Here is a 26,799-nt window from a genome sequence, read left to right as displayed (position 1 = left end):
CAGCATCAATCTGAATATTAAGAAAGGAGGGAGGGAGGGAGGGAGGGAGGGAGGGAGGGAGGGAGGGAGGGAGGGAGGGAAAGAAAGAAAGAGAGAGGGAGGGAGGAAGGAAGAAAGAAAAATTATATTTTGTTCCCTCCCCCAGGTAATTGTTTTGCACCCAGAGGTGAATGCCCCACCTTGTAGGCCACTGGACCCAAGCCCTGACTAGAGAAAAATCTATACAAACTTGATGGCTGGAGCGGGAGTGTGGGCAGTTCTGTCCCTTGTTCACTGGGTGAACTTAAGCATGTGGCTCAACCTCTCCCCGCATAGGCTCCCAGGCTGGAGGACGACGAAGTGGGCGGTGGGCCTCGCGGAGATAGGATTCTTCACTTGTCGGCAGGGTGCTCCACGCTTCCAGTGCTGGACTGAGCACCTGTGCGTTGGGGACCACCCAATTCCTCTGGCCACTTCCCTCAGCCAAAACCCCATTCAGCCGTGCCTCCTCCGGAACGCTGGGCAGGGCGGCGCCGGCTCCAGGTCTCCAGCACTGGGAGGAGCAAATCCCTGAGCAAGGTTGTCACAGTCTCCCCCAGGGGCTGCTCCTTTAGCGCCCTGCCTAGCTGGTGAGAGCCTGAGACGTGGGCCATCGCCTTCCCCCCCAAACCCTGCTGGGGCCTGCCCTCCCCGCAGGGCTCAGAGAGGGAGAGGACCTGGCCGGCGCCCCTGCCCAAGGCAACCACTATGGTCCTCAGGGTCCACAACGTCTCCTCCGGGTCGGGTCTCGGTTCTTGGCCCCCATCCAGCAGGCTTGGGTCTAGGGGCTCCCCGCACGGAAACCGAGGTCCCTAATTGGCGCTTCTACACCCCCTAGGTTGCCGCGTCAGCGCACGCATTCCACCTAAGCCGCAGCTTTGGGCTTATGCGTCTTGGCCAAGTGGCGCGGAGCAGAGTGTTGTCACTCCAGGAAGAATGAATGAAAGGAGGAGCTGAGCGGGGCGGGGCGCCGCCGAGGGCACGGGGCGGGGCCGCGCAGGGCAGTTCGGCCGCTCGCCCGCGCCCCGCCCCGCCCCCGTGCCGCAGCTCCGAGGCCCCGCCCCGGCCCGCCCCTCCGCTTGCTCCCCAGGCCGCCGCGGCGCGGAGCCGGTGCCGGAGCCGGTGTCTGAGAGGCGGCGGCGGTGCCGCTGCGAGCCCCGAGCCCCGAGCCCATCCCGGCCCGGCCCGCGCTCTCCGCCCCCGCCTCCCGGGCCGGCGGCGGCGGCGGCGGCGACTGCGGGCGAGCGTGCGGGGCCCGGGCCGCCCCCAGCCCCAGCCCCGCCGGGCCCCGCCCCCCGCCGAGTGCATGAGGTTGACGCTACTTTGTTGCACCTGGAGGGAAGAACGTATGGGAGAGGAAGGTGCGCGGGGTGCGGGCCGGCGGGGCGCCGACCCAGGGGCCGGGCGGGCGGGGGCGCCGCGCTCGGGGAGACGGGGAAGCGGGGGGCACGGGTGGGGGCCAGGCCTGGCCGCCGCGGAGGCTGGGTCTGCCGCGAGGCCGCGCCCCTGTGTCCTCCGGGATGAGCCCGCAGGCCCCTCCCTGAAAAGCTCCCACCCTGTTTCCCCCTCCTCGGCCCCGGTGGGCTGCCCTCCTGCAGTCGGAGAGCCCCTCCTCCCTTTCATCCCCGCCTTCTCCCATCCCCCGACAGACGACCACCCGGGAGGAATCCCAGGCACAGCCCGCCCAGCCCTGGCCTCCATCCGCGTGCTGTGTCCACCCGGGGCTCGCCCTAGGCCACCCCTTATCCCGTCTCTAACTGGCCTTGGAAGAAAGAGTCGCTGGGAAAGCCTCAGCCCTGACTCGCAGCCCAGCGTTTGGCCGGCTCCGTGACCTTGAGCCAGGTGCTGCCTGCTGGGCCTCAGTTTCCCCGTTTGTACAGTTGAGGGCCACATAGTTGGCCCGTGGTGCTGGTGGTTGGGAGCCTGGGGGCAGGATGGACAGAGCAGAGATGCGCCTCTGGGGAACCTTTGGATGTATGCTGGGGCCCCCACCCCCTCTCCCTGCACCAAACCCAGTGCTTGCCATCAGTCCTTGGCTGGGAGGATGACTGTCATCCTAGCCTCCTCTTCTGCCCCTTCCCCCTACTGGGGCCCAAGGCTTGGGTTTGCAGGACAGTTAGGGTTATGAAGACCCCAAGATTCCCTCCCTGGGATCTCCTTTCCTGGGTTTCCTCATCTGAGCCATCTCATAGGTCCACCAGGTTCAACAAAAGTCCTATTATGCCAGCTCCTCCAGCCCTGCGCTCCCCTGGGGCTACTGCCAACCCTCCCCCAGGTCCTTGAAGGCCCACTTGGAGCAGGGGCCCACCTTACGGTAGCTCCTAGGTCCCTGGGTCCTCATGGAGGGGCAGACTGTGGCCTTGGAGCCTGGCTGGTGACCCAGCAAGCCTTACCTTCTCCAGGGCTCAGTCTCCCCATCTGTACAATGGGAAGGGGCAGGCTGGGAGATCTTCCAGGGCCCACCCAGCTCCAAGGGTGTCAGGCCCCAAGGATGACTAAGCATGCCTAGTGGCCGGCTTGAAGAGGTGTCAGGCCTCCCTGGAGCAGGTGTCTGGGAGCCCAGCCCTACGGCCCTGGCCCCTTGTTAGGCCACGGCATAGCCAAGCCTTCCAGGGGGGCTTCAGTACAGGACGCACCAACCTAGCCCTGTCCAGTCCCTGCCCTTTGAAGGGATTGGGCAGGCAGGAGAGGAAGGGGGGCTGTGACAAGAGTGTCACCCACTGCCTTATTTCTAAATCGTGCTGCTTTCTTTCTCTGCATTTACCGTGCCAGACCCTTAGTTGAAGGATGCCATTGCTGGGGCTTGGCGGACATCTGCTCCTCCTCCTCAGTTTACAGAGAGAGAAACTGAGGCCCAGAGGAGCTTGGTAGTTCAGCTGTGGTCTCAGCAAGACTCTCAGACCTGCATTCTCTCTCCTGCTCTGTACAGTGACTGCCCAGCCTGGGCGCTGCGTGTGTACAGGAGGATTTGTGGAGGTGCATGTGGAGTTGGGGCAGGGCAGGCCAGGCCAGGCCAGGCCTGCAGCAAACTGCATCTCCTGAGAATGGTTCCTAACGCCCTTTCCACCCCTGCAGGAAGCGAGTTGCCCGTGTGTGCAAGCTGCGGCCAGAGGATCTATGATGGCCAGTACCTCCAGGCCCTGAATGCTGACTGGCACTCGGACTGCTTCAGGTAGGGCAGGCTGGCCTGAGCTCGGATGCCCTAAGCAAGGCCTGCCAGAGATGTGGCGATCCCTCCTGGTGCCATCTCTGGTTGTGACTTCCAGCAAGTCCTTGGCTTCAGTTTCCCCATCTGTAAAATGAAGCATTTGGACTAGAAGATCCCTGGAGGCCTTTCTTTTTTGTCATTCTAGACAGAAAAGGAGAGAAAAGGCGAGACTTGCGTTTATGCTCGTAATACCAAGGCCTGTTGGCACCTTGGTGGGGGAGGAGTGGAGGGCAGTGCGCCCCTGCCTTCTGGGTGCTGGTGCTCCAGAGAGAGGCCTTGGGAGGAGCTGGGCCTCCTTTGGACCCCGGGCTAGTTTGGAAGATGCATGTCCAGTAAGACCAGTCCCTTCCCTCCGGACACCAACTCCCAAGTGTAGGAGAGTAGGATCAGAGCTGTGGTGGAGCACATGGGGACCCAGAGGTGGCCCAGCAATCCAGGAGCACCATCCTGAGAAGCAGGGGCAGGGGGTAGCCTTAGATAGCTCTGTAGGGCCAGAGCTGGGGATGTGAGATTTCCCACATGGAGAAGTGTGGTAGGAAGCAATTCCAGACAGAGGGCCCAGCAGGTGCAAAGGGTAGAATGGTGACGGGGCCTGGCGCAGTCAGTGAACAACAGAGTTCAGGCAGGAAAGCACCAAAAAGGAGGGAAGGTAAAGTGGCGAGGCCCAGCTGGGGTCAGGGCATCAACCACCGGCCGAAGGGGTTTAATTTAGGCAGTGGGAGGCTCCGACAAGGATTTTTTTTTCTTTTATAAAAATAATGTCTAACATTTTCTACAATTTAGGAAGGGCCAGGCACTGTTTTAAGGACTTTTTATAGTTGGATGTGTGTTGTCTCCATGAATTGGAACACAGAGAGGTTAATTCTCTTGACCAAAGATACACAGCCAGTGAGTGAAATGAACACACAGCACCCACACTGGCTGGGGAGCCCAGAGGAGAGGCGGGCTCCATGTCCTGGGGTTCCCAATCAGGTGTTCAGAAGGAGGCCTTCAGGGAGGAAAGGGCCTCTGAACAGGCAGAGACAGGGAGGTGGGACAGTGCAAACCGTTGAAGGCCCGGGATCAGCTCATCTGGTTGGAACGGAGTGAGTCGAGGGACGTGATGAGGAGGCAAAGTTAGGATCGATTCGGTGAAGGGCCCTGAGTGCCAAGATAAGGAGCTTCTGAGGGCAGTAGGGAGCCAGCAGAGAGTGTCAGAAAGCAGGGGAGGGATATGGGCAGAAGTGCTATTGAAAAATGCCATCCCAGTGGGCAGATGGTGGTAACATGGCAGGGAAGGGACTGTCAATAGTTCGGGGCTCTGTGCTCATAAGACCTGACATAGGACACTGATTAAGAGTGGAGAGAGTTTCAGATCTAGAAGGGACGATATTTGGCAAGGATTAGTCATATTAGCCACTATTCATTGGTGACTCTTGTAATGTCATTTCATTAAACCTTCACCATAACCGTAGGAGGTGCCATTATTTGCTCGATTTCCACGTAAGAAATGGAGGCTCGGAGAAATCAAGTAACTTGCTGAAAGTTGCAACAGCCAGAGCTGGGACTCGAACCTATGTCTGTCTCACTCCAAGTCACTGCAGAGCTGAAGAAGTCAGGGGCTGTGGGGTGGAGCTGGGGGCTGGTGAGTGGCAGGGGCAGAATCTACAGCAGTCTGGTTTTTCACCCCGGGTGCAGAGGAGGCCAGTGGTCTGTTGGCTCTGGTGGAGCTGGGGGCCAGGTTGGTGAGGAGTTGTGCCCTGTCCTTGTTGAGGTGGAGGTGCAGTAGGCTAGCCAGGGTGGCAGTGCCCTCGCGAGAGCTGGCCGAGGTGATCTGAGACTGGTCAGAGGTGGGAAGGCCAGAGAGAACAGCCCACTCAGTGCTGGGGGATGGGATTTGAGAAGAGGCCGAGAGAAATCCAGGGAAGAACTTTGGGGGCCCCGGTGCATGGGGTGGGGAGGGAGGTAGAGCCTTGGGAGACATGGGGGAGGGCCAGGCGTGCAGCCACAGAAGCCACAGAAGGGCAGCAGTGGGGCAGGGTGCGTGGAACCTAGCTTTGGAGGGGTCCCTGCCCTGTTAACCAGCAGAAGGCTGAGGCCCCGGGAGGGGGCGGTAGGGAGGGGGCACGTTGGGTTTGGCCCTGGTGCGGTGGGGACACAGGGAAGGCTCCCACAGTGAGGGAGGGCCCACAGGCAGTAAGAGCCATGGCTTCCACGTGGTTCCACGACTTACACAGTGTTTCTGGCCCCGCGGCGTGTGGTTCTCCCAACAGCCCCCAAATCTGGTTGAGGCCAACAGTGTCCTCACTCCCATGACAGTCAGGAAAGCAGCTCAGAGAGGAGTCGCTGCTTGCTGGGCCCCTGGAAGCATCTCAGTGCTGTGAAGCGGGGCTGCCACCAGCCCCTGGGCTCCGAGAGCCTTGCAGCGGGAGAGTTGCTGTGGGCCCACAGAATGCCTCTGGCATTAGCACTAGGTGTCACTGTCACAGCAGAGCCAGCCCCTTTCTCTGTTCCAGCCTCCTGGAAGGTCGTGGCCAGGCCCAGGGGGGGCCAGGCTTCCCTTTGCCCAGTTGCTGCCTCTGGGAGGTCCCTTCCCAGAAGCCTGCAGCGCAGGAGCCCTGGGGCTGCCGTAACTCGGGTAACATCTCCCTGGAGGCTGGTTGGGCTGACCCTGGATGAGGAGGGCTGAGTGCACAGCTGGCACTGGGGGCTGGAGCCTGGGCTGGGACACCCCCCTCTTTGGGGGACTTTCAGGCAAGGAGGATGGACTGTCCATGGAAGTCAAGCTCTGTTCCCTCGGGGGCAGCACCAGAAGAAGCAGCTGCTCCCTGTCCCCAGAGAGTCTCCAGTGCCTTTGTCACAGCAGAGGCCGGGGGGCACGGAGCGTGCCTTTCTCGGGTGTGCAGGGCTGAGGACACGGTGCCGGCCAAGCTTCCCCGCCTGCACCAGAGCCCAGGCAGTAGGCCCTTCAGCTGCTTCCTGTTGTGAGCTAAGACCAAGTCCTCTTGCACCCACATCACTGCATCCTCCTCCCCTGCCGTGTGGCCACGCTGGCCCCTCCCTCTGCAGCCTCCAATCCTGAGTGCCTGGAGTAGGATGGGGAAGCAGCCTGTCCGGCCCACCCCTGCACTCCCCGTAGGCCTCTGGGGCCCCCCTGCGATAGGTAGCAGCAAAGGATGCTGGCCTCGAACCTGAGAAGATGCCGCTTCCTCCGACGGGCTAAGTAAGTGGAAAGCCCCCTCCCCACCTGTCCCAGGCCTCGGGCAGGGCCCCTGGTGTGAGGGCTGGGGCTGGAGGCCACGGTGGGACAGACCCACCTGAGGCCGGGCAGTGGGGCAGGAGAACTGAAACTCCTTGGTCACTGTTGGCCGCCTGTCGAGGGGAAGCAGGCCACCGCTGAGGCTCCTGGCCCTTCTGGTACAGGTCTCCCTTGAGGCTGGTCCCCCAGCTGCTCTTTTTCACCCTTGGTGTCAGGGATGTGGCTCTGGGTAGAGGGCACCCCTGGGAGGGAAGGACCTGTCGCTGTAGGGGTTGCCACTGCTTCCCAGCCTGGCCTGTTCATGCCCCCTTCCAGCCCCACAGTGCCCTCCTCTCCTGCCCAAGCCTGGCTCTGCCTTCGCCTGCTCTGGGAGAGGGTTACACTGTACCTGGTATTACTCTCTTGACACCCTTTGTAGGGGCAGGGGCATTGGGGGGCACCCCAAGAGCCAGGCATGTCCTGCCCCACCTGCCTCCTCTGGCTCCTGGCCAGATGCGGGCCTGAGGGGTGAGGGGATGCACAGGGTCAGGGGCTCCTGCGTGCCTTCCATCGGCAAAGGTCCACTGAGGCTCCAGGCGCCAGCCACCAAACCACTATGTGAGCCTGGGCTAGATCCCCTATCTGAGATGGAGGCTGAGCCAGGGCACCCTGGAGCAGTTCTGAGGACGCTGGGGGTGGGAACTGCTCCTGGTTGAGTGCACAGAGTGAGCCAGTCTGGCAGGAAGCACTTCTGGTCTCTTCGGGGACCAGCGTTTGTAGGTGCCTGGCCTGGGACCTCAGGGAGCCGGCAGGCTAATGGCAGAGGCTGGGGGTGCAGGCTGCGTGGGGGGCCATGGGCGCATTTGAGCAGGCTTCAGGGAAGTGGTTATCAGGGAGCCGACTGCACTCACAGAGCTTGAGTGAAGCAACGTGGGGTCTTCCAGGGCTGCTACAGTGATGAATGTTTGTGCGTGGGAAGGACTAGGAGTTTGCAGGCAGAAGAGCATTCTCTCCCCTGGAGGAAGGCGGCCGCTCCAGAGCCCCGACTGACCCGCCCACAGAGGTGGGGAAGGGGGGCCGCTTCCTGCAGCCTGGGGCTGTCAGGGAGACTCCCGCGGTGACACTCCTGTGACGCGCTTCGTGTCTGGTGGTTCTGGTCAGCGGAAGGGCGAAGTGAATCACCGATCCGCACAGGGAGTGGGGAATCTCCCCAAGGTCACCATGCAATGCCTGCGCCCCGCCACTTTGCGGAGCCTGCTCTCCTGCGCACCTTCCTGCTAGGTTAGAGCCCCCTGAGGGCTGCGCTGGGGACCTCCCCGTCCCCGGGTGTCCTCCCTCCTGGCTCGGTGCCTTCCTTGCCTTGTCGCCCGCCCCGTGGTAAGATGCCCACCCACTGCAGTCGCAGCGATTGTGGGGGCAGGAAGGGCTGCGGGGGCAACAGATGACGTCATGGCTCCCGTCCAGCCGCTGCTTCCGCTGCAGCCTCCCGCATCCCAGCGCTGCCTCCAGAGGCTTTCCCTCCCCAGTCTCCACCCCATTGAGAGAGCTCATCAGACCCCGCCTTCCTGGCTTCAAAACCCGGGCATTTTGTGTTCCTCTGCCCGCCCCCTGCCCAAAGCCCCAAGCTGTGGTCCCCAGCCCCTCCCCTCAGGCTACCAGACAATGGGGAACTGGCTGGATCCTCTTAAAGGGACAGTGTCCCAGCAGCACTCTTGCTGCTGTGCGCTCCCTCCTCCTCCTCCCTCCTCCTCCTCCCTCCTCCCCCCTCCCCTCCTCCCTTCCTCCCCTCCTCCTCCCCCTCCTCCTCCCCCCTCCCCCTCCTCCTCCCCCCTCCCCCTCCTCCTCCCCCCTCCCCCTCCTCCCCCTCCTCCTCCCCCCTCCCCCTCCCCAGTTCCCTAGTTCAGGAGCAGTCAGTGAGTGCAGTCAGTGAGTGCTGCCCTGTGCAGGCTATGGTAGAGCGGAGGCTTTCCCAGCTGCCTGGAGCACAGTGCTCTCTGACCCAGCCCCAGTCTTTCCTGCCCGCCTGTCTCCTGGTTTGTTCCCCTACTGAGCCATGAGCTCTGGGCCTGGGCCCTCCTATCCCTATGTGACCTTGGTACATCACCCGGAGCACCCAAACAGCAACAGAGCTGGATGGGTTCCCTAGCCGTTCTCTGCGCAGTGTGTACTCTGGCCCAGACATACCTATGCATGCCAGGACCCTGGGTCAGGCTCTGCAGAACCCAGTGGGGCTCGTGCCCGGGGCGGAGGGGGATGTCGGTCACTGGGGGTCCCACATTTTTGCATTTGCTTATTACCCTGGCTTAGCTGAGCTGCTGGTCCCCACCCGACCAGGACGCTTGAGGGGAAAGACGTCAGGCATGTAGGTCTAGCTCCTGGCCTGGGGGGTGGCACCTAGAAAGAAGCCTGTACATCATTTCTCCCCATCAGCTCTTCAGGGGCCCCACCAGCCAGGCCTTCCTGCTACCTATGCTGAACCCCGTTCTTGTGACTGGCAGCACCCGTGGGGCTGGCTGGAGCCTGGGAAGCCGGGAGATCCCCTCTCTTAACTGACTGACTGGTCTATACTGAGCTGAACTCCTGCCTTGTATCTTGGTGGAACTGGGAGTATCTTCATGGGGCCTATGGTGCCCATCTCTGTGACCTTGGGCAGGGAAGACCCTCCGAAGTTCATCTGCCTCATCTCTAAAATGAGGATAGCCATGCCTGCCTCGTGGTGGCCTGTGAGGATTAGTAAATTTATTAAGCAAGAAAATGGGAAGGTGCCAGCACTTAGTAGGTCTTCACAGCGCCGAAAGGTCACCACCATCTACATCAGCGGCCGGAGCTGCCTCCACTTTGCTGGGAGTGGGGGGAGGGGGAGGGAGAGGAAGCAGACTAGACTGGAAGAGTGGGGCTCACAGTTTGTTCCAGCCCCGCCCCCCCCCAAACCTGAGTCCTGGGCTCCCAGGTTCCAGCCCTCCCTGGGCCTGACTGGTGGGTGACTGAGAGTAACTTGCCTGCCCTCGCTGGCCATCTTCCTTGCACGACAAGGGACCGGGGGCTCAGATGAGGAGCACCTCTCAGCCCAGCTCTAGCAAGTGGGCCAGACGCCCTGGGTGCAGAACTGCTGAGGGTGGTTGTTCAGGCTGCACATAGTACCAAGGCTCCTGGCTGAGGGACCACGGCAGAGGGGGTGGGGGTGGGCGCTGAATCCATCCCCGGCTCCACTTGCCAAGCCCGGTGCCCCAGCACAGGCTGCTTCCGTCCAGAGGGCACACCTTTCTCTAGTGCTGCCTGTAGACTGGAAGGGCCCAGGTGTGCGGGAGGGGTGGGCCCCTCTGAGCCCCAGCTCCCCTTCCACCCAGGTGTTGCGAATGCAGTGCCTCCCTTTCACACCAGTACTATGAGAAGGATGGGCAGCTCTACTGCAAGAAGGACTACTGGGCCCGCTATGGCGAGTCTTGCCACGGGTGCTCAGAGCACATCACCAAGGGGCTGGTCATGGTAAGCACCCCTCCCCCACTCACACACCTCACCTGTGTGTGTGTGTGTGTGCGTGTGTGTGTGTTTTCACAGGTTTCTCTGCTCCAGATCTCTCTCCCATCATCTCTCCTGTTCTTCTTTTCACTAGTTCTCTGATTCCTCTGTGCCTCCTGAGCCTGTTTCTCTGTCTGTATCCCTCAGCCCCCTATTATGGAGGCAACTCTGTCTGCCCCGAAGTTGGTTTGGGGCTGCCCTTCTGAGAGGAGGCCGAGGGGAGGAGCTATGGGGGCTGAAGGGGCTGCTGAGGTGGCTTGTCCCCGCCCCCCCAACTCCCCTTCCAGGTGGCCGGGGAGCTGAAATACCACCCCGAATGCTTCATCTGTCTCACATGTGGGACCTTCATCGGTGACGGAGACACCTACACTCTGGTGGAGCACTCCAAGCTGTACTGGTGAGTGCCCCGCCCCTCCCTGCACCTGGCGTGCCCACCCGTGTCACACGTCTCCCACGCCAGGGCCCTTGCCCTTTCCATGTGGGGGGCAGTCATAGTGACAGTGTAGAAACCACTGGGAAATAAGACACAGCAATCAGATGGAGAAAGCCTCAGACATCAGCTTTCTTTTCTCTTCTTCTTCTTTTTTTTTTTTTTTAATATTTATCTAATATTTTGGCTGCGTCAGGTCTTAGTTGCGGCACGCGGGATCTTTTGTTGTGGTGCACGGGCTTCTCTCTAGTTGTGGCGCACGGGCTCTCTAGTTGCGGCGCGCGGGCTCAGTAGTTGCAGTGCATGGGCTTAGTTGCCCTGCAGCATGTGGGATCTTAGTTCCCCGACCAGGGATCGAACACACATCCCCTGCCTTGGAAGGCTTATTCTCAACCACTGGACCACCAGGGAAGTCCCACAGACATCAGCTTTCTTACTGACATCACTGCTGTGCAGTTCTGGCACCAACCCTCAGAGTTAGCACCAACCCTGTGAGCTCAGGACCTGTCCCCAGCAAGACCGCCCTGACTTCAGACACCGGCCACAAGTTTGGGGGTCCCCAGGCCGCTCGCATTTCTGACCGATTGGCTGCAGAGTCAGGGATTCCCACAACTCTCTCAGCTTTGATACTTCGCTCAATGACTCAGAGCTCAAGAGAGCACTATACTCACAGTTATAGTTTTTTACTAAAGGCTACAAATCAGGACCAGCCAGATGAAGAGACGCAAAGGGCGAGGTCCGGGAGGGTCTCGAATGCACAGCTTCCGTGCATTCCACCCGTGGAATCAAGACGTGTGACCCGTCCTCCCTGGCATCACCAGAGTTTTTATTGGGGTTTCATTATGTAGCATAATTGATTGAATCACTGGGCACGGGATTGAACTCAGTCTCCTCGAGGTCAGGCTGGGTCAGAGCTGCAGCCCTCTCATCACGTGGTCAGTCTTTCTGGTGACCAGCACCCCCCTCCCCGCCGCCTGAGTCATCTCATTAACATTAGCTCAAGTGTGGCTTGAAGGGCTCAAGAAAAAGGAAGATACTCCTGTTCCAAGGATTTAGAGCCTCTTTCCCAGGAGCCAGGGACAAAGACCAGACAAATTCTTTATTATGGCAACACTGATAAAGCTGGATTTGAGGGCAGCATGACTTTTGAGGATCCCAAATGGACTCTTAATGACTTCCTGCTGAACTGGATTTATCCCCAGGCCTCATCTTGGCCAGCTGACGGAGCATAGACAACCCAGAATGAGCCCCGGAGAGGGGCAAGGCTGGGCTGAGCATGCCCAGTTCCTGCTCCCAGCCCATCAGGCAGCCAAGACCCTCCTCTTCCCTTGGGGAGCAGTAAGGGGAGGGTGGGAGGAGAAGAGAGCCTGGGGCTGAGGGATCTGGGTGGGGGTGATGCTGGTGACTGTCCTGACGCACTTTTCTTCCCGCTCTTTGGGTCCCCACCGCCTGTGGCTCTTGCAGCGGACACTGCTACTACCAGACTGTGGTGACCCCCGTCATTGAGCAGATCCTGCCTGATTCCCCCAGCTCCCACCTGCCCCACACAGTCACCCTCGTATCCATCCCAGCCTCAGCTCATGGCAAACGTGGCCTCTCGGTCTCCATCGACCCCCCTCACGGCCCGCCAGGCTGCAGCACAGAGCACTCCCACACCGTCCGCGTCCAGGGGTGAGTGGCTGGCCTGCTGAGGCTGCAGCTGGTGCAGCCGTGGGCACGGATGCTCTAGGTGGGTGGCCGACTCTGGGGCAGGGGGGCCCTGAGAATGGGTGAGCACATGGGCCCAGATGGAACCCAGCTCTGACAACCTGGTATACCAGATGCCTGGTCCAATCATTCCTCCAAAAAAACAGAACAAATGTTAGATAAAATATTTTAAATGTTTTCTTTAATCCCTGCATGACCCAACAAGAAAGAGAAGTAACCAGGTCAGGAATAAGTGAAGGAAGGAGCCCAGGGGTGTCAGCAGAGCACGGAAGGCAGCCATGCCTTAAGGGCGAATCTAAATTGGGTGAATTAAGCTTCAGTTTTCGAGTCTTCTCACAGCTGAGCCTCTCAAAGCCCTGACTTGCTCAAGGAAAGTGAGTCTAATAAGAGAATGCCTCCCCACCCCATAAAGCTGCAACCCCCAAAGGGCTGTCAGGGTGAGGAAGAACAAGAAATAAACCATACCTTCCACCAGCACCCCCTCCCCGCCGCCCCTGGCAACCAACTCGCAGAACTAGAAAATAAACTGATTTGAACCTAAATGGAAGGGGAGAGGGAATCTCCTCTGAGAATTCATACACTTGGGTTTGCCAACCAAGTTCACATGCCTGGGTGGTTCAGAAAACCTCCAGGCAAAATTGTAAAAGTTTAAAGTACTTCTCCACTAGGGGTAATGTCCCTAGGCCCTGACAGAATCAGATGCAGATACTTTCTGGAGGAACCCACCTCCAGGCTTCACAGAATTTCTCGAGATAAGCCTCCCAAGGAAGGTGAGCTGTTCGGTCAAAAATCACCGAGAACAAGGCACTGTGAGCAAGAACCAGCAGAAACAACAGGTGGCAGAAGCAGACCTACAAAACCTGCAGATAGTGGGATTATCAGAAACAATATAAAATAATTATGCTCCATATGTTTTAATAAATAAGAGATCCTTGGGAAAAGTGAGTAAAGAGCAAATGAATTTGGAAAAGAACCAAATAGAACCCCTAGAAGTGAAAGATGGGTTTAGCAGTAGAGGAGGGTCTTAAACAGCTGAAGGGAGAAGCAGAAACACAACAAGGTGAAAATAGGGAAAGAGAGGTTAAGACGTACGGAGGACAGAGTGAGCAGATCTAATCATCCATCTAGAATCACAGGAGAAGAGAGAATGAGAGAGAGGCAGTATTGGAAGATAGGATGGCTGAGAACTTCCCAGAGCTGATAAAAGATACCAGTCCACAGACTCAAACCCAGTAAATCCCAAACAGGCAAACTAAAAAGAAATTCACCCATGGATTACCCCACCTGGTGAAACTACTACACCAAAGACGAAAGAAAAGACTTTAAAAGTAGCCATAGGGAGGACTTCCCTGGTGGCTCAGTGGTTAAGAATCCACCTGCCAATGTAGGGGACATGGGTTCGAGCCCCGGTCTGGGAAGATCCCACATGCCGAGGAGCAACTAAACCTGTGTGCCACCAACTACTGAGCCTGTGCTCTAGAGCCTGCGAGCCACAACTACTGAGCCCGTGTGCCACAACTACTGAAGCTCTTGTGCCTAGAGCGCATGCTCCACAACAAGAGAAGCCACTGCAATGAGAAGCCTGCGCACTGCAACGAAGAGTAGCCCCGACTCGCCGCAATAGAGAGAAAACCTACATGCAGCAGCAACGAAGACCCAACGCAGCCAAAAATAAATAAATAAATTTATTTTTTAAAAAAAATTTCCTTCAAAAAAAGAACAGGCTGACAGCTGATTTCTCAACAGAAACAATGAAAGCCAGAAATAGTGAAATGATATATTCAATACACTCAGCAAAAAAGAACCATAAACCTAGAATTCTATACTTGATGAAAATATCCTTCAAGTATGAAGGTGAAATAAAGATATGTTAAGGCAAGCAAAATGGGATTTGATACTAGCAGATCATCCCTAAAGAAAATTCTAAAGGTTGTAGAAAAGGTCCGAGATGTAAGAAGAAATGAAGGTTAAGGGGCTGACGCAGTTGATAACATGCTGTGAGACGTTGAGCAGTTCCCTTGTCCTCTCGGGGCTTTGGGGTCTCTCTCTGAACAACGAGGAAGTCAGATACCTTGGAGCCTTCTAAGATTTCTCCTGGGCCTTCGTGGACCCTTGAGAAATAGTTTTAAACGTTCCCCATGTCTGGGTGTGGGAGCCACGTGCCAGCTTTCTTTGGATTCAGTGAACGTTTCTCACTTACCTGCTGGGTACCAGGCCCCATGCCTAAGCACTGGTGAGAAATGAAGATGGTACTGGGGGAGGAGGAGGAGGCTGGGCTTGACTCTGCATCTCCACCCCCATCTTGCGCATCAGCCAGGCCAGCAGCTGCCTTCCATACACACGTGAGCAGACAGATTGGTGAGAGAGATGGGGAAACTCCCAGACCACCTGGCCCCTGACAACCGGGCAGAATTTTAGGAGTAGAGGGTCCATGGCACCTCCTCCCTGCCTCCCTCACTGGGTGAGCATTCTTTCCTGCTTCTTTTCCCCCCTTTGGCCACGCCGTGCAGCTTGTGGCATCTTAGTTCCCCGACCAGGGATCGAACCTGGGCCACAGCAGTGAAAGCACCAAGTCCTAACCACTGGACCACCAGGGAATTCCCTAAGGAATATATTTTTAAAGGCTATATCCATAAGAAGTCTTTATCCATGAAAATATATTCACTATTTTTTAACTTTTTTAATCCTGAAAATGTCAAATTTACAGAAAACTTACTAAAATAATAAGTATATTGAATACCTCTACACCTTTTACCTAAGTTCACCAATTTTAACTTTCTGCCACACTTGAGGTATGTGTGTCTCTCCCTCTGTGTATATATTTATGTGTATATACATATATATATACTTATTTGTATATACACACACGTACATGTACATATTGCTATTTTTTACTAAATCATTTGAGTGGAGGTTGTAGGCACCATTGACCCATCCTCCCCCCACATACTTCAGACCTTCTCCCAAAAACAGGGCATTCCCTTACATAATTATCCATTATATCTTATAGTGTAATTATGATATTTAGGAAATTTAACATTGATACTTTTATTCAGTATACAATCCACATTCAAATTTTGCCAGTTGTCTCAACACTGTCCTTTATGGCAGTTTCCCCCTTGATCCAAGATCCAATCCAGGATCACACATTGCATTGAATCCTCATGTCTCTTCAATCTCTTTTAATCTGTGCCAGTTCCTCAGCTTTTCATTGTCCTTTATGACCTTGACATTTGTGACGAGTGCAAGTCAGTTAAGGAGCATGCCCCTCCATTTGGGTTTGACGGAGGGTTCCTCTTCCTTAGGTTTAAGTCATGCATTTTAACCAGGTAACTGATGCTGTGTCCTTCTCTGTGCATCTTACTGGTAGACACAGGATGTCAGTGAAGTGCCTCCCTTTATTGGGGATGTCAACTTCGATTATTTGGTTAAAGTGCAGTCCACTGTCTCTGCTGTAAAGGATTTTTTTTCCCCTTTGCGATGTAACCAGTTTGAGTCATCTGTGAGATATGAGTCTGTAAATATCCTGTTCCCAACAGCCTTTCACTGACTCTAGCATCCACAGATAATTCTGTGATGGCTACAAAATGGTGATTTTCTAATTGTGTTCTTCCTGCTGTATTTATCACCTGACTTCCCTGTGTAAGGAAGCACTTCTCCCCCATGTGAGAATATACTTTCGATAATTGAAAAATTGCTAGCAATCTGTTTTTCTTAAAGCTCTCAGTCTCCTTTCTGTCCTGCCCACCCTCCCCCAGCCCTTCCCCATCTCAGGGCAGAGACAAAGTGACCATTCTTTGAAAAGCTTTTATGAAGACAAAATGACAATCAGATAGTTAACACCAAGGGGTTAAAAGAAGCAAGTAAATTTGGCACGTTGGCCATTCTGTGAGTTAGTTTATGGCCAAGTGATCCAGGGCACCAGCCCCATCTCCACCCTGCAGCTGTGGCTCAGCCCAGGCTGCTCGCTCCTTCCCACCGATCCCAGAGGAGTGGGAGCCTTAGCTTCATCTTGCAGGGCAAGTTTGGGGGTCAGGTAGGAAGCAGTGGGTCCAGACCCTCTTAGGACTCTTTGACACTTGTCTGCCCCACACGTACCAGCCAGGTAGAAGGAGAGGTCTGTCCTCCATGGCAGGGACAACGCTCTGTTGAACAGGAGCCCCCGAGCATCTAGTACAGGGGGGCAAATACCTGGGGGGCATGCCACTTTCCTCCAGTTTCACACCCATGGCAAGCATTGTAATTAGTATAGAGCTCTTCCCACCAAACCAGAATTCGGTGTTCCCGCCAGTTGCCACCTGCTGATCACACAAGATAGAATGGTTTGCCCCCACGCTCCTGATCTGATCCCCTTGGCCTTGGTTTCCTAGCGGGGTGAGCAGGGGTCTGACCACCGCTCTGTGCCCACAGAGTGGACCCGGGCTGCATGAGCCCGGATGTGAAGAATTCCATCCACGTTGGAGACCGGATCCTGGAAATCAATGGCACGCCCATCCGGAATGTGCCCTTGGACGAGGTATGGGTCCTGGGTCTGTGGTTGGAGGTGGTGCTCCCCTGAGAGCTGGGGGACTCACCTGTCCACACTCCTGCTCTCCCCAGATTGATCTGCTGATCCAGGAAACCAGCCGCCTGCTCCAGCTGACTCTTGAGCATGACCCCCATGACACACTGAGCCACGGGCTGGGGCCTGAGTCCAGCCCCCTGGTCTCCCCGGTTCACACTCCCAGCGGGGAGGCGGGCAGCTCCGGCCGGCAGAAGCCTGTCCTGTAAGTCAGCCCTGCACCTTGATGTACTGTATCTTGGTACTTTCACTGACGCTGGGCCTCAGGGGGGATGGGACCTGGTCCCTACCCTCCGGTAGCTCACAGTCTGATGGGGGAGTCAGCCCTGCAAAAAGAAGGAGGCCGGCAACGGGTGCAGGGGGCTAGAAAGAGGAAGGAGAATGAGAAGGGGCAAACGGGGAAAGTAGCACCCCCAGCTGGGGATGACAGAGCGCTTCCAGGGTGGACCAGCGCCCTGGCTTCGAGGAGCAACTGGCCAGCAGCTCAGGATGCTGGGGCATCGGATGTGTTGGGGAGTGGTGGGCTCTGAGGCAGAAGCTCGTGGCCGGGGTCTTTGGGCTTTGCCCATCCCAGGGCGCCACCGAAGGCTGTTGCAGCACAGTGATGTGTGTCACAGAGACCACTCTGGTCCCCTTTGTGGGGAGGTGCCCAGGACCAGAGACAGCTGGGGGACTGTTGTGGTGTCCAGGCCAGAGGGGCCAAGTGCCCTGTACCCTCTTAAAGGGAGGTGGGGGCGCACCAGGAAGAAGCCCAGAGGCAGCCTGGTCCTCGTGCCACTCACTGCGGGGGTCTGCTCAGGACTCCTGGTCAAGGCTTTGAGGGGGACATCTGGGATGACAGCCTTTACGCTAAGAAACAGTGATATTGAAGGCATGTGTTTCCTCCTCCCCTGCATTTGTCTGGAGCTCAGGCCACCCTGCAAGGCCACCTGTGGGCATCCTGGGCAGGTAGTCTGCCTCTGCACTCCAAGGCCTGGGACTCAAATGCTGGGAGACAAAGCGTCTGATCCAGGGTCACCAGGCAGAGAAGGCCAAGGGCAAACATTCCTACCTTAACAGGAAGTCCAAGCCAGACAGGGCACTGGGTGCTGGCATCAGGATGGGGCAAGAGCCTTATGACTGCCCCAGGAGAGCTGTCCTGTGCCGCCCTTTCTGGCTGTACGGGTGACTGTACGTAGACTGGCATCGATGGGGCATGGCAGGCAGGGGGAAGGGGGCAGGGCCAAGACCTGGCCTCCCCCCAAGGGGGCCTCGTCCAGGTGCCCACCTGGTGGCAGCGGGCACTGGGTGTGTCCCCCCAGGAGGAGCTGCAGCATCGACAGGTCCCCGGGCGCCGGCTCGCTGGGCTCCCCGGCCTCCCAGCACAAGGACCTGGGTCGCTCCGAGTCCCTCCGTGTGGTCTGCCGGCCGCACCGCATCTTCCGGCCTTCGGACCTCATCCACGGGGAGGTGTTGGGCAAGGGCTGCTTTGGCCAGGCCATCAAGGTACAGGGCACGCCAGGCAGGGATGGGGCCGTGGGTGGGAGCAGGGGGGCAGTCTGTCTGTGACCCGTTGGTCCTCCACCCTCCTCCCACCAGTGTCTCCAGGAAGCCCCAGTGGAAGGGTATCTGGCTTCCAGACTCGCTGGCCAGAGCTCTCCTCCACCAGGGCCTCCCTGAGCTAGGTAGGGGGAGGGGACTTATTATAGATAGACCGCGTGGAGGAGGTTGTCGGAAAGTGGCTCCTCGGGGTGGGGGACGGGAGGGCAGCCCGGACTGACCCTGAAGGCTCCCTCCCCCAGGCCCCCTTACTGAGCCCAATGCCAGCCCCCTCCTGGCCACTGGGCTGCTCACCCCCTTCACACTCTCCCCCAGCAAGACACGAGCCCTTCCCTGGCTCTGATGTCACCTGGCTATGACCAGACTGGAAGGTTCAGAGTTATACAAAAGGCACCAGCCAGGTTGCCCACGTATGCAGACAGGCCCCAGCCCCTGTCCCTGGTCAGAATCTCTGGTAGAGCTACCATCTGACTTCCAGGAGACAGCCCAGCAGAGCAGAGGAAAGAGAGCTGGCCTCTGGGTCAGGCGGTCCTGGACCCAAGCCCTGGCCACCCCCCTTCCTGCCACCTGGGTGACCGTGGCCCTGGTAGGAAACCTTCTTGAGCCTCAGTTTCCTCACCTGTAAAGGACTTAAGTCCCACCCCCTCGGGGGCTGGGAGCATCCCATGAAAAGTCTGCGAAGAGCTTGGAGCCGTCTGTCCACCTGCCTGGGGTGGGGATGGGCCTCCTACAGGGCGGGCCTAGAGCAGAGCATGTGCCTGTGCTGAGTCTCAACCCCTGGGCGTCCCCACACAGGTGACACACCGGGAGACAGGCGAGGTGATGGTGATGAAGGAGCTGATCCGCTTCGATGAGGAGACCCAGCGGACGTTCCTCAAGGAGGTGGGTGAGGGGCCTGCTGCGCCCTCTGCACCAGACTCCTAGGACCTGCCCCACCCTTCACCATTGAGAGGCGGTGGGTGGCAAAGGGCTCCGGGAGGATGTGACGCTCAAGCCCATGTTGGAAGAAGAGAAACTATCTGCCAGGAGGGCGAGAGGGGCAAGGACGTCCCTAGGGGTGGGAGCAGCCCAAGCAAAGAGCACGGCAGCCGGCAGGTGTGACCCCGGGGGCTTGAAGGCTCCTCCATCTTTGGAACTGTCCGTGGTGGCCTCTGGTGGGAAACGGGGAGAAGGAGACATGGGCCCAGCCTGTTTGCACCCCACCAGGTGAAGGTCATGCGATGCCTGGAGCACCCCAACGTGCTCAAGTTCATCGGGGTGCTCTACAAGGACAAGAGGCTCAATTTCATCACCGAGTACATCAAGGGTGGCACGCTCCGGGGCCTCATCAAGGGCATGGTGAGTGCCGGGCAGAGCCCCCACCTGAGACCCGTCCCAGCCGCTCCTGCCCTAGGACCCTGGGCCCAGCGGCTCCTCTGTGGGTCCCAGTCTCCTCCCAGGCTCTTCACTGGGGATCGGCCTCTGGTCTCAAAGGCCCTCCAGACCCTGATTCTGAATCGAATAAGGGAGCAACTGACTCCATCTAAGATGGGGGGGGAAGCTGGGGCCCAGAGAAGGGTGGCAGCTTCGCTGAGGGGACGCACAGGCTGTCAGGTTAACCCCGCGCACCTGCCATAGGTTACCTCTCCCAGAGGGTCTTTGTTTTGCTTCTAAGCAAAACCAAGTCACTTTTTGCCATGATGTATAAAATTCAGAACTTACTGTAAGAGCTTGGATGAAATTACCGATCCTCCTCTAAAAAAGAAGCGTTTGGAGGGGAGCTTCCAGCTCTCCCGGGATGCTGACGGTGCCCAGGGATCCTACGTTCACCCACCCCAGCATCACCCTCAGACCCGGAGACCCTGTTCCCTTCCCTCGCCGCTGAGTCCTCAGTCCCTCAGGTTGGATTACCTGCTGTCACCAGAGTGTGGTCCCTGTGGGCTCCAGACAGGTGTAACTTCTCAGAGGCATTCTGTGGTCCAGTGCAACTTAGAAATGCTGGGCTGCACCAGCGCAGGCTTCCTGGCTGCACCTGGATCTTTAATACGCTCTGATGTCCTTGCTCTCCCACTTGAGGTCTTCAAGGAGATGGGGGGAGAGAATGGGATGTTTCCCCAAATGATTTGAGCCCAGAGCCCTGCTCTCCAGAGTGACTCACCGCAGCTCTCTGCAGGCGACCTCGCCAGACCCGTCTCTGCTGGTCCATGAAAGCAGGTTCAGGTTTTTAAAAAACTTGAAAAAATGGGATTTTGTAGAAGAGAGAGTTTTTGTTCTCAGAGGAGGTGGGTCAGGAACTATAGAAGAGTATCTCCCACCCTGTCACTGTTTGGAACCAGTTCTGTTAGAAAATTGTTTTGAATTATTCACCCACACCCCTTAGAGGGGACAGTTGTGAGGGACTTCCCTGGCAGTCCAGTGGTTAGGACTCAGCACTCTCACTGCCGGGGCCGCAGGTTCAGTCCCTGGTTGGGGAACTAAGATCCCACAAGCCACGTGGCAAAAAAAAAAAAAGAAGGGACAGTTGTGGGTGTAGAAGAGAGTTGGGGGTGCGTCATTGGACCCTACAGGACACTCGCCCCTTCCTGTCTCTGTCTCACCCAATGTCCTGCAACTGTGGCCCCGTTGGCTCAGCCTGGTCATTCTCCCCACCTCCAGGACAGCCAGTACCCGTGGAGTCAGAGGGTGAGCTTCGCCAAGGACATCGCTTCGGGGATGGTGAGTAGGCTCTGCCGGGGGGCGTGTGGGCTGGGTGATCCGGCCCCACTTATAATAGCATTCTCGGGACTTCCCTGGCGGTCCAGTGGTTAAGACTCCGTGCTTCCACTGCGGGGGGAGCGGGTTCCATCCCTGGTCGGGGAAGTGAGATCCCACAGGCCACGCGGTGCGGCAAAAAACGAAAAACAAAACACGTTCTCCAGCGCTCACCTAAACTTCACGAGGAGTTTAGAAATGGAAGCCACAGGAAGCTTTGAGAGAGGACAGAGGGGATCCAGTGGGAAGGGGGAAGGTGGGAGCCTTGGGGCGACCAGGGCGGGGCTGGGGGCCCTCAGCACGGCTGCCCCCTGACCCCCGTGCCCCCCACCCTCAGGCCTACCTCCACTCCATGAACATCATCCACCGGGACCTGAACTCCCACAACTGCCTGGTTCGTGAGGTGAGCGGCCGGGCCGGGAGGGGGCAGCGGGAGCCCCGCCCACCACCCCGCTAGACGTGCGGGGGCGGGGGGTCTGCTGTGAGCGTGGCCTTCGCAGAGAGCGGCCCACAGGGTGGCCGCGGCCTACACCAGGCTGCACCAGGGGCTGCGGGCCCGGAGGAGGGCCCGGGTGTGTGGACTGGGGTGGTCAGGGCAGGCTTCCTGAAAGAAGCTTTGGGGGGAGGTGTACTTCAGTGGGGGACAAGTGGGCCCAGGGAGCCGGGCGTCTAAGGGGCAGTGATGGAGGGACCACAGGCTGTCCCCAGAAGGCCGAGGAGGGAGTGGGCAGGTGGTGCCAGGGGCGTGTCTCAGTGTGGCTCTGCTTCCGGGTCACCCAGAACAAGAACGTGGTGGTGGCCGACTTCGGGCTGGCGCGGCTCATGGTGGACGAGAAGACGCAGCCCGAGGGCCTGCGGAGCCTCAAGAAGCCAGACCGGAAGAAGCGTTACACGGTGGTGGGCAACCCCTACTGGATGGCGCCCGAGATGATCCACGGTGAGTCGGCAGCCCCGCCTGGCACATCCCCCAGGGCCCCGCGGTCCCAGGCAGAGCTGCAGGAGGCGGAGGTCCCGCCCTCCCCCTCTTTGAGTCCTGTCGTTGGTTTCCTTGTGCTGCTGCAACCAGTCATCACACACTTGGCTTAAAAAAACACAAATTAGGGCTTCCCTGGTGGCGCAGTGGTTGGGAATCCGCCTGCCAATGCAGGGGACATGGGTTGGAGACCTGGTCCGGGAAGATCCCACATGCCGCGGAGCAGCCAAGCCCGTGCGCCACAACTACTGAGCCCGCGAGCCACAGCTATGGAACCCCACGCGCCTAGAGCCCATGCTCCGCAGCAAGAGAAGCCACCGCAAATGAGAAGCCCGCGCACTGCAACAAAGAGTCGCCCCCGCTCGCCGCAACTAGAGAAAGCCTGCGCGCAGCAACAAAGACCCAGTGCAGCCAAAAATAAAATAAATAAGTAAATAAATTTATTTTTAAAAACCCACAAATTATCCTGTAGTTCTGGAGGTCAGGAGTCCAGTATCAGGCTCACTGAGCTGAAGTCTGGTGTCAGCAGGGCTGCATTCCTGCTGGAGGCTCAAGGGGAGAGGATCTGTTTCCTTTCGTTTTCCAGTTTCTAGAGGCTGCCTCATTCACTGGCTCCTGGTCCCTCCTCCAGCAAGGCCAGCAACGTAGCCTCTTCTCTCTGACATCTATGTCCATTGTCACATCTCCTTTCCTGACCCTGACCCTGACCCTCCGCCCTCCTTCGTAAAGACCTTTGTGATCCCATAGGGCTCAGCTGAATGATCCAAGAATAATCTCATCTCGAGATCCCTAACTGAGTCACACCTGCAAAGTCCCATATAAGGCAACGTGTTCACAGGGTCCAGGAATTAGGACGGGGAAATCTCCGGGGCCATTATTCAGCCTCCCACAGATCCCCTTTCTCCCACTCCACTTCTTTTTTTTCAGGCCTGTTACATAGTGGTCCCATGTGTGCCCAGACTGGGGCTTATAAAGCCTCTCCACAGGCAGGGGACATGCAAACACAGGGTCAGGGCCGCAGAGCCAGGGTCATCTCAACGCCAGCTCTGACCAAAGTTAACATAACCCACCCCCCAATAACTTAACCTGTAAATTGGGGTTAATAGTCCCTATCTTTAAGGAGTAGTGTGAGAATTAGATAAGGTTTGTAAGCTAGTCAGAATTCAATAAATGAGAGTGGCTGTCCTGATTATTTTTAACATCGTTAGAGAGAGGGTATTGTTTCCATTTTACAGCTGAGGCAACTGAGTCTCAGAGAGTCTGTATCAGTCCCTGAGGCTGCTGTAACAAATTACCACAAACTGGGTGGCTTAACAACAGACACTTACTCTCTTGTAGTTCTGGAAGCCAGAAGTCTGAAATCCAGTAGAGCCGTGCTCCCTCTGGGGATTTTAAGGGAGAATCCATTCCTTGCTTCTAGGTTCTGATCCTGGCGTTCCCGGACTTGTGGCCACATCGGTCCAATCTCTGCCTCTGTCTTCATGTGACTGCCTCCTCCTCTGTGTCTTTTCCTTTTCAGTCTCTCTTATAAGGACAATTGTGATGGCATTTAGGGCCTTCCCGGATAATCCAGGACTGTCTCATCTCAGGATCTTTAACTTAATCGTAACTTCAAAGACCCTTTTTCCAATAACATTCACAGGTTCCAGGGGTCTGACACAGTTATCTTTCGGGGTCACCACAAGGTCCATGACCTGCCTGGAGTCACATAGGTGGTTAGTGACCGAGCTGGGCCTGGAACGCCTTGCCCAGGGCTTTCACCTTTACCCATCCACCCCCCCCCCAGCAGGTTGGCTCAGACTGGGTGGGCTTGGATAGGGTCCGAGCCTAAGGCCTGATCCTACAGAGGTTTCTACCATCTGCCTCCTGTCCTGACCTGCTGGCCAGGGCATCCCCCCAGTGGGCGGGTCCCTGGCCCGGCACCCTCACCAGCTGGCTTCCCTGGCCCCGTGCACCTGCTGACAGTGGTCTCTTCATCCAGGCCGCAGCTACGATGAGAAGGTGGATGTGTTTTCCTTTGGAATCGTCCTGTGTGAGGTAGGTCCCGGGTGGGCTCACGCTCCCAGGCTGCAGGCTGAAGTCTGCAGGGGCCCCAGGCCAGGGAGGCTCTGGGAACGGGGCTGCCCACAGCAACCTGCATCCCCGGGGGGTGTGGTGGTCCAGGGAGCGCCAGGCCCGGTGTGACCTGCCCTCGAACCCACCTGGGTGATGCCCAGTCCCAGGGGCCCCGGGTAACGGCTGGGCTTCGTGCTGGACAGATCATCGGGCGGGTGAAAGCTGACCCAGACTACCTGCCGCGCACCATGGATTTTGGTCTCAATGTGCGAGGCTTCCTGGACCGCTACTGCCCCCCAAACTGCCCCCCAAGCTTCTTCCCCATTACTGTGCGCTGCTGCGATCTGGACCCCGAGAAGAGGTGAGTGGGGTGGGGGCTTAGGGTGGGGTGGTCCCCAGCAGAGCCCGAACCCACTGTCCCCCCGCCTGTCTCCCCAGGCCCTCTTTCGTGAAGCTGGAGCAGTGGCTGGAGACCCTCCACATGCACTTGGCCGGCCACCTGCCACTGGGCCCACAGCTGGAGCAGCTAGACAGGGGCTTCTGGGAGACCTACCGGTGCGGCGAGAGTGGACTGCCTGCCCACCCCGAGGTCCCCGACTGAGACCGGCCTGCCCAGCTGCCCCTGTCCCCGACTCGGGAGAATCCACCCTGCACCAGATTCCTCTGTATGCGGTGGCCGGGTGTGGCACCCTCAGCGGGGCAGCGGACGCCCAGACCCCTCCCCAGTGCCAGGCCCTAACTTGCCTTCTACCCTGTGGGCCGTGGCCCCTGCCCTTTCTCTGCCCCCAGCCCCAGAGCTGGTCTGGCTGCACAGACACCGTCACCTCGCCCTGCCTTACCTCTGTCTTGGTGGGGCCGCCCCCTCACGCTTCTCCTTGCATGAGCTGGAGGACCCGTGTGAGCTGTACCCCCTCCCATACCCGGTACCCTATCCCACACCCGCTGCCCCGGCTATCCTGTGCACACTCTGCCCGTCTGCAGCTCCTCCGAGGCTGGGCCAGAGGACAGACAGCCTCAGACCGTGGCTCGTCACGTGTATTCCCAGGAGCCAAACAGGGAGTCTGGGGCCCATCACCCCCCCAGGGGGTGTCTAGGTAGCGTCAGGTATTGATAATTATCCAAACCCCCAAAGCAGAGAGAGGTCGTCTCCTATTGGGGGGGGGGGAAGTCCCCGTGGCTGGGCAACAGCCTCCCTCGCTTTGGGTCTTTTTGTTTCTTTATTGAAGCCACTTTAGTGAGAAGCAGGTACCAGGCCTCAGGGTGAAGGGAGGGTCTCTGGAGGGAGAGGGGAGCTGTGGTCCCAGGGCCAGAGCTGCTGGGAGGAGCGGCAGAAGGAGTCTGGGCAGAGTGGACGAGGCCGTGTCCACCAGCATCCCAGCCCCCTGAAGTTCATCTCAGCACCCCTCCCGGGCCTCTCCCCGAGGCTCCCTGCCAGTGGCCAGAGCAGCCCCTGCCCCTCCCCAAGCCCCTCTGTCCTCTGGGTTCTTTCTGTGTAATCTATTTTTTAAGGAGAGTTTGTATTATTTTTTCATACGGCTGCAGCAGCAGCAGCTGCTGGGGGCTTGGGGTTTTATTTTTTTGGCGGGCGGGGGTGGGGGGGCCATTTGTCACTTTGCCTCAGTTGAGCATCTAGGAAGTATTAAGACTGTGAAGCCTTCTCAGTGCACTTTGAACCTGGAAAGCAATTGAAACAGGCCCATGGAACTATGACTCAGGGAGGTGGGACACAGTCACCTCCATCCAGGAATCACGACGTCTAAGGAACAAAACCCAGACTCAGAATAATAAAATAAATTCTGTACTCCCCACCAGATCCCGCTTTGTGACGTGTGTCTGGGGGCCCTGAGGAAACAGAAGGAGAGAGGATCTTTTTGGATTAGAAGCCGTGTGGGAATGGAGGTGTGGATGGAGGGCGGGAATGGAGGTGGTGGCCCAGCTGGGACAAGTGAGGACTTTTCCAGAGCTGGGTTTGGGGGTGGGGGAAGGATTGGGGAAGAGTGAGAGAGACTAGGGAATGGATTGCTCTTATTTCATGCTTGCTTTTTTTCTGAAATGTAAAGGGTCCAATCAGGAAAACAGAAACCACCCTAGTTATTTCAAATATAGGTCATTTAATCCAGGGAATTGTTTATACAGGTGGCGAAAACACAGTGGAAGGGCGAAAAGTGGATACTGAGATAACCATTTCTGATGAACTGCAGGAAGCAGCTGCTACCCCTTGGCTGGGGCATTTAAGGAAAGAGGAGGTTAGTTTAGTTATCTGGTGTCGGGTAACACTTCACCCCTTAAATTTGGTGGCTTGAAATAACAGTGATCACTCGTGGCTCACAACCGCTCTGTCAAGGATATGGGAGCAGCTTGGGTGGGTGGTTTTAGTCTGGGTTCTCTCCTAGGGTTGCATTGGTGTTTTGGGCCTGGGGTCTCTCCTAAGTTTGTGGTCGGATACTGCCTGGGGCTACAGACATTTGAGGGCTTGAGTGGGACCAGAGGGTCCACTTCTAGGGGCCCTCTGTATGTGACTCACACCCATGGCTGCAAACTGATGCTGGCTGTTGATGAGAAGCCTCAGTCCCTGTCAGAGGCCTCGCCATAGGGCTCCTTGAATGTCCCTACAGCATCCTCTAGGGGTGAGTATCCCCTAGGGTGAGCATCCCAAGAGACCAAAGCAGAGGCTCCACTGCCTTTTAGGACCTGCTCTCAGAAGCCACACAGGGTTACTTCCACCGTACTTCACTGGTCACACAGACCAGCCCTGATTCAACGTGGGAAGTGTCTATACAAGGCCACAAATACGGTCCAGGAGATATCACTGGGGTCTTCTTGGACACTGGCTAGAGACGTG

The 26,799-nt window shown here is 57.6% G+C and overlaps 1 protein-coding gene across 3 annotated transcripts; it reads left to right on the top strand.

Annotated features, from left to right (window-relative positions):
- Nucleotides 1-1,281: 1,281 nt before the first annotated feature.
- LIMK1 (LIM domain kinase 1) lies at nucleotides 1,282-25,510 on the top strand. Of its 3 annotated transcripts, none has more exons than XM_061210366.1 (16): nucleotides 1,282-1,379; nucleotides 3,094-3,190; nucleotides 9,791-9,929; nucleotides 10,250-10,359; nucleotides 11,857-12,063; nucleotides 16,510-16,615; nucleotides 16,699-16,865; nucleotides 17,962-18,145; nucleotides 18,995-19,081; nucleotides 19,406-19,537; nucleotides 20,834-20,893; nucleotides 21,267-21,332; nucleotides 21,710-21,866; nucleotides 23,884-23,939; nucleotides 24,161-24,318; nucleotides 24,396-25,510. In XM_061210366.1, exons 1-16 carry the CDS (start codon nucleotides 1,325-1,327, stop codon nucleotides 24,556-24,558), a joined length of 1,944 nt encoding a protein of 647 aa, XP_061066349.1. In that variant the 5' UTR covers nucleotides 1,282-1,324; the 3' UTR covers nucleotides 24,559-25,510. The 3 variants fall into 3 exon arrangements, with proteins under 3 accessions (XP_061066349.1, XP_061066348.1, XP_061066350.1); XM_061210365.1 differs by having other exon boundaries at nucleotides 24,125-24,318; XM_061210367.1 differs by lacking the exon at nucleotides 24,396-25,510 and adding an exon at nucleotides 22,077-22,332 and having other exon boundaries at nucleotides 24,161-24,196.
- Nucleotides 25,511-26,799: the final 1,289 nt, after the last annotated feature.

This window comes from Eubalaena glacialis, chromosome 13 (assembly GCF_028564815.1).
Source record: "Eubalaena glacialis isolate mEubGla1 chromosome 13, mEubGla1.1.hap2.+ XY, whole genome shotgun sequence".
Taxonomy (NCBI): domain Eukaryota; kingdom Metazoa; phylum Chordata; class Mammalia; order Artiodactyla; family Balaenidae; genus Eubalaena; species Eubalaena glacialis.
The sequence above is the reverse complement of the archived record's forward strand: the minus strand, read 5'-3'. Positions and strand labels throughout refer to the sequence as shown.

What these genes read in the sequence shown, in the direction of transcription:
- LIMK1 (XM_061210365.1), top strand. Translation starts at nt 1,325, where the DNA reads ATGAGGTTGACGCTACTTTGTTGCACCTGGAGGGAAGAACGTATGGGA. An exon ending in GGAATGTGCCCTTGGACGAG is followed by an intron (nt 16,616 to 16,698) that starts GTATGGGTCCTG and finishes TGCTCTCCCCAG; the next exon opens with ATTGATCTGCTGATCCAGGA. An exon ending in GCTTTGGCCAGGCCATCAAG is followed by an intron (nt 18,146 to 18,994) that starts GTACAGGGCACG and finishes GTCCCCACACAG; the next exon opens with GTGACACACCGGGAGACAGG.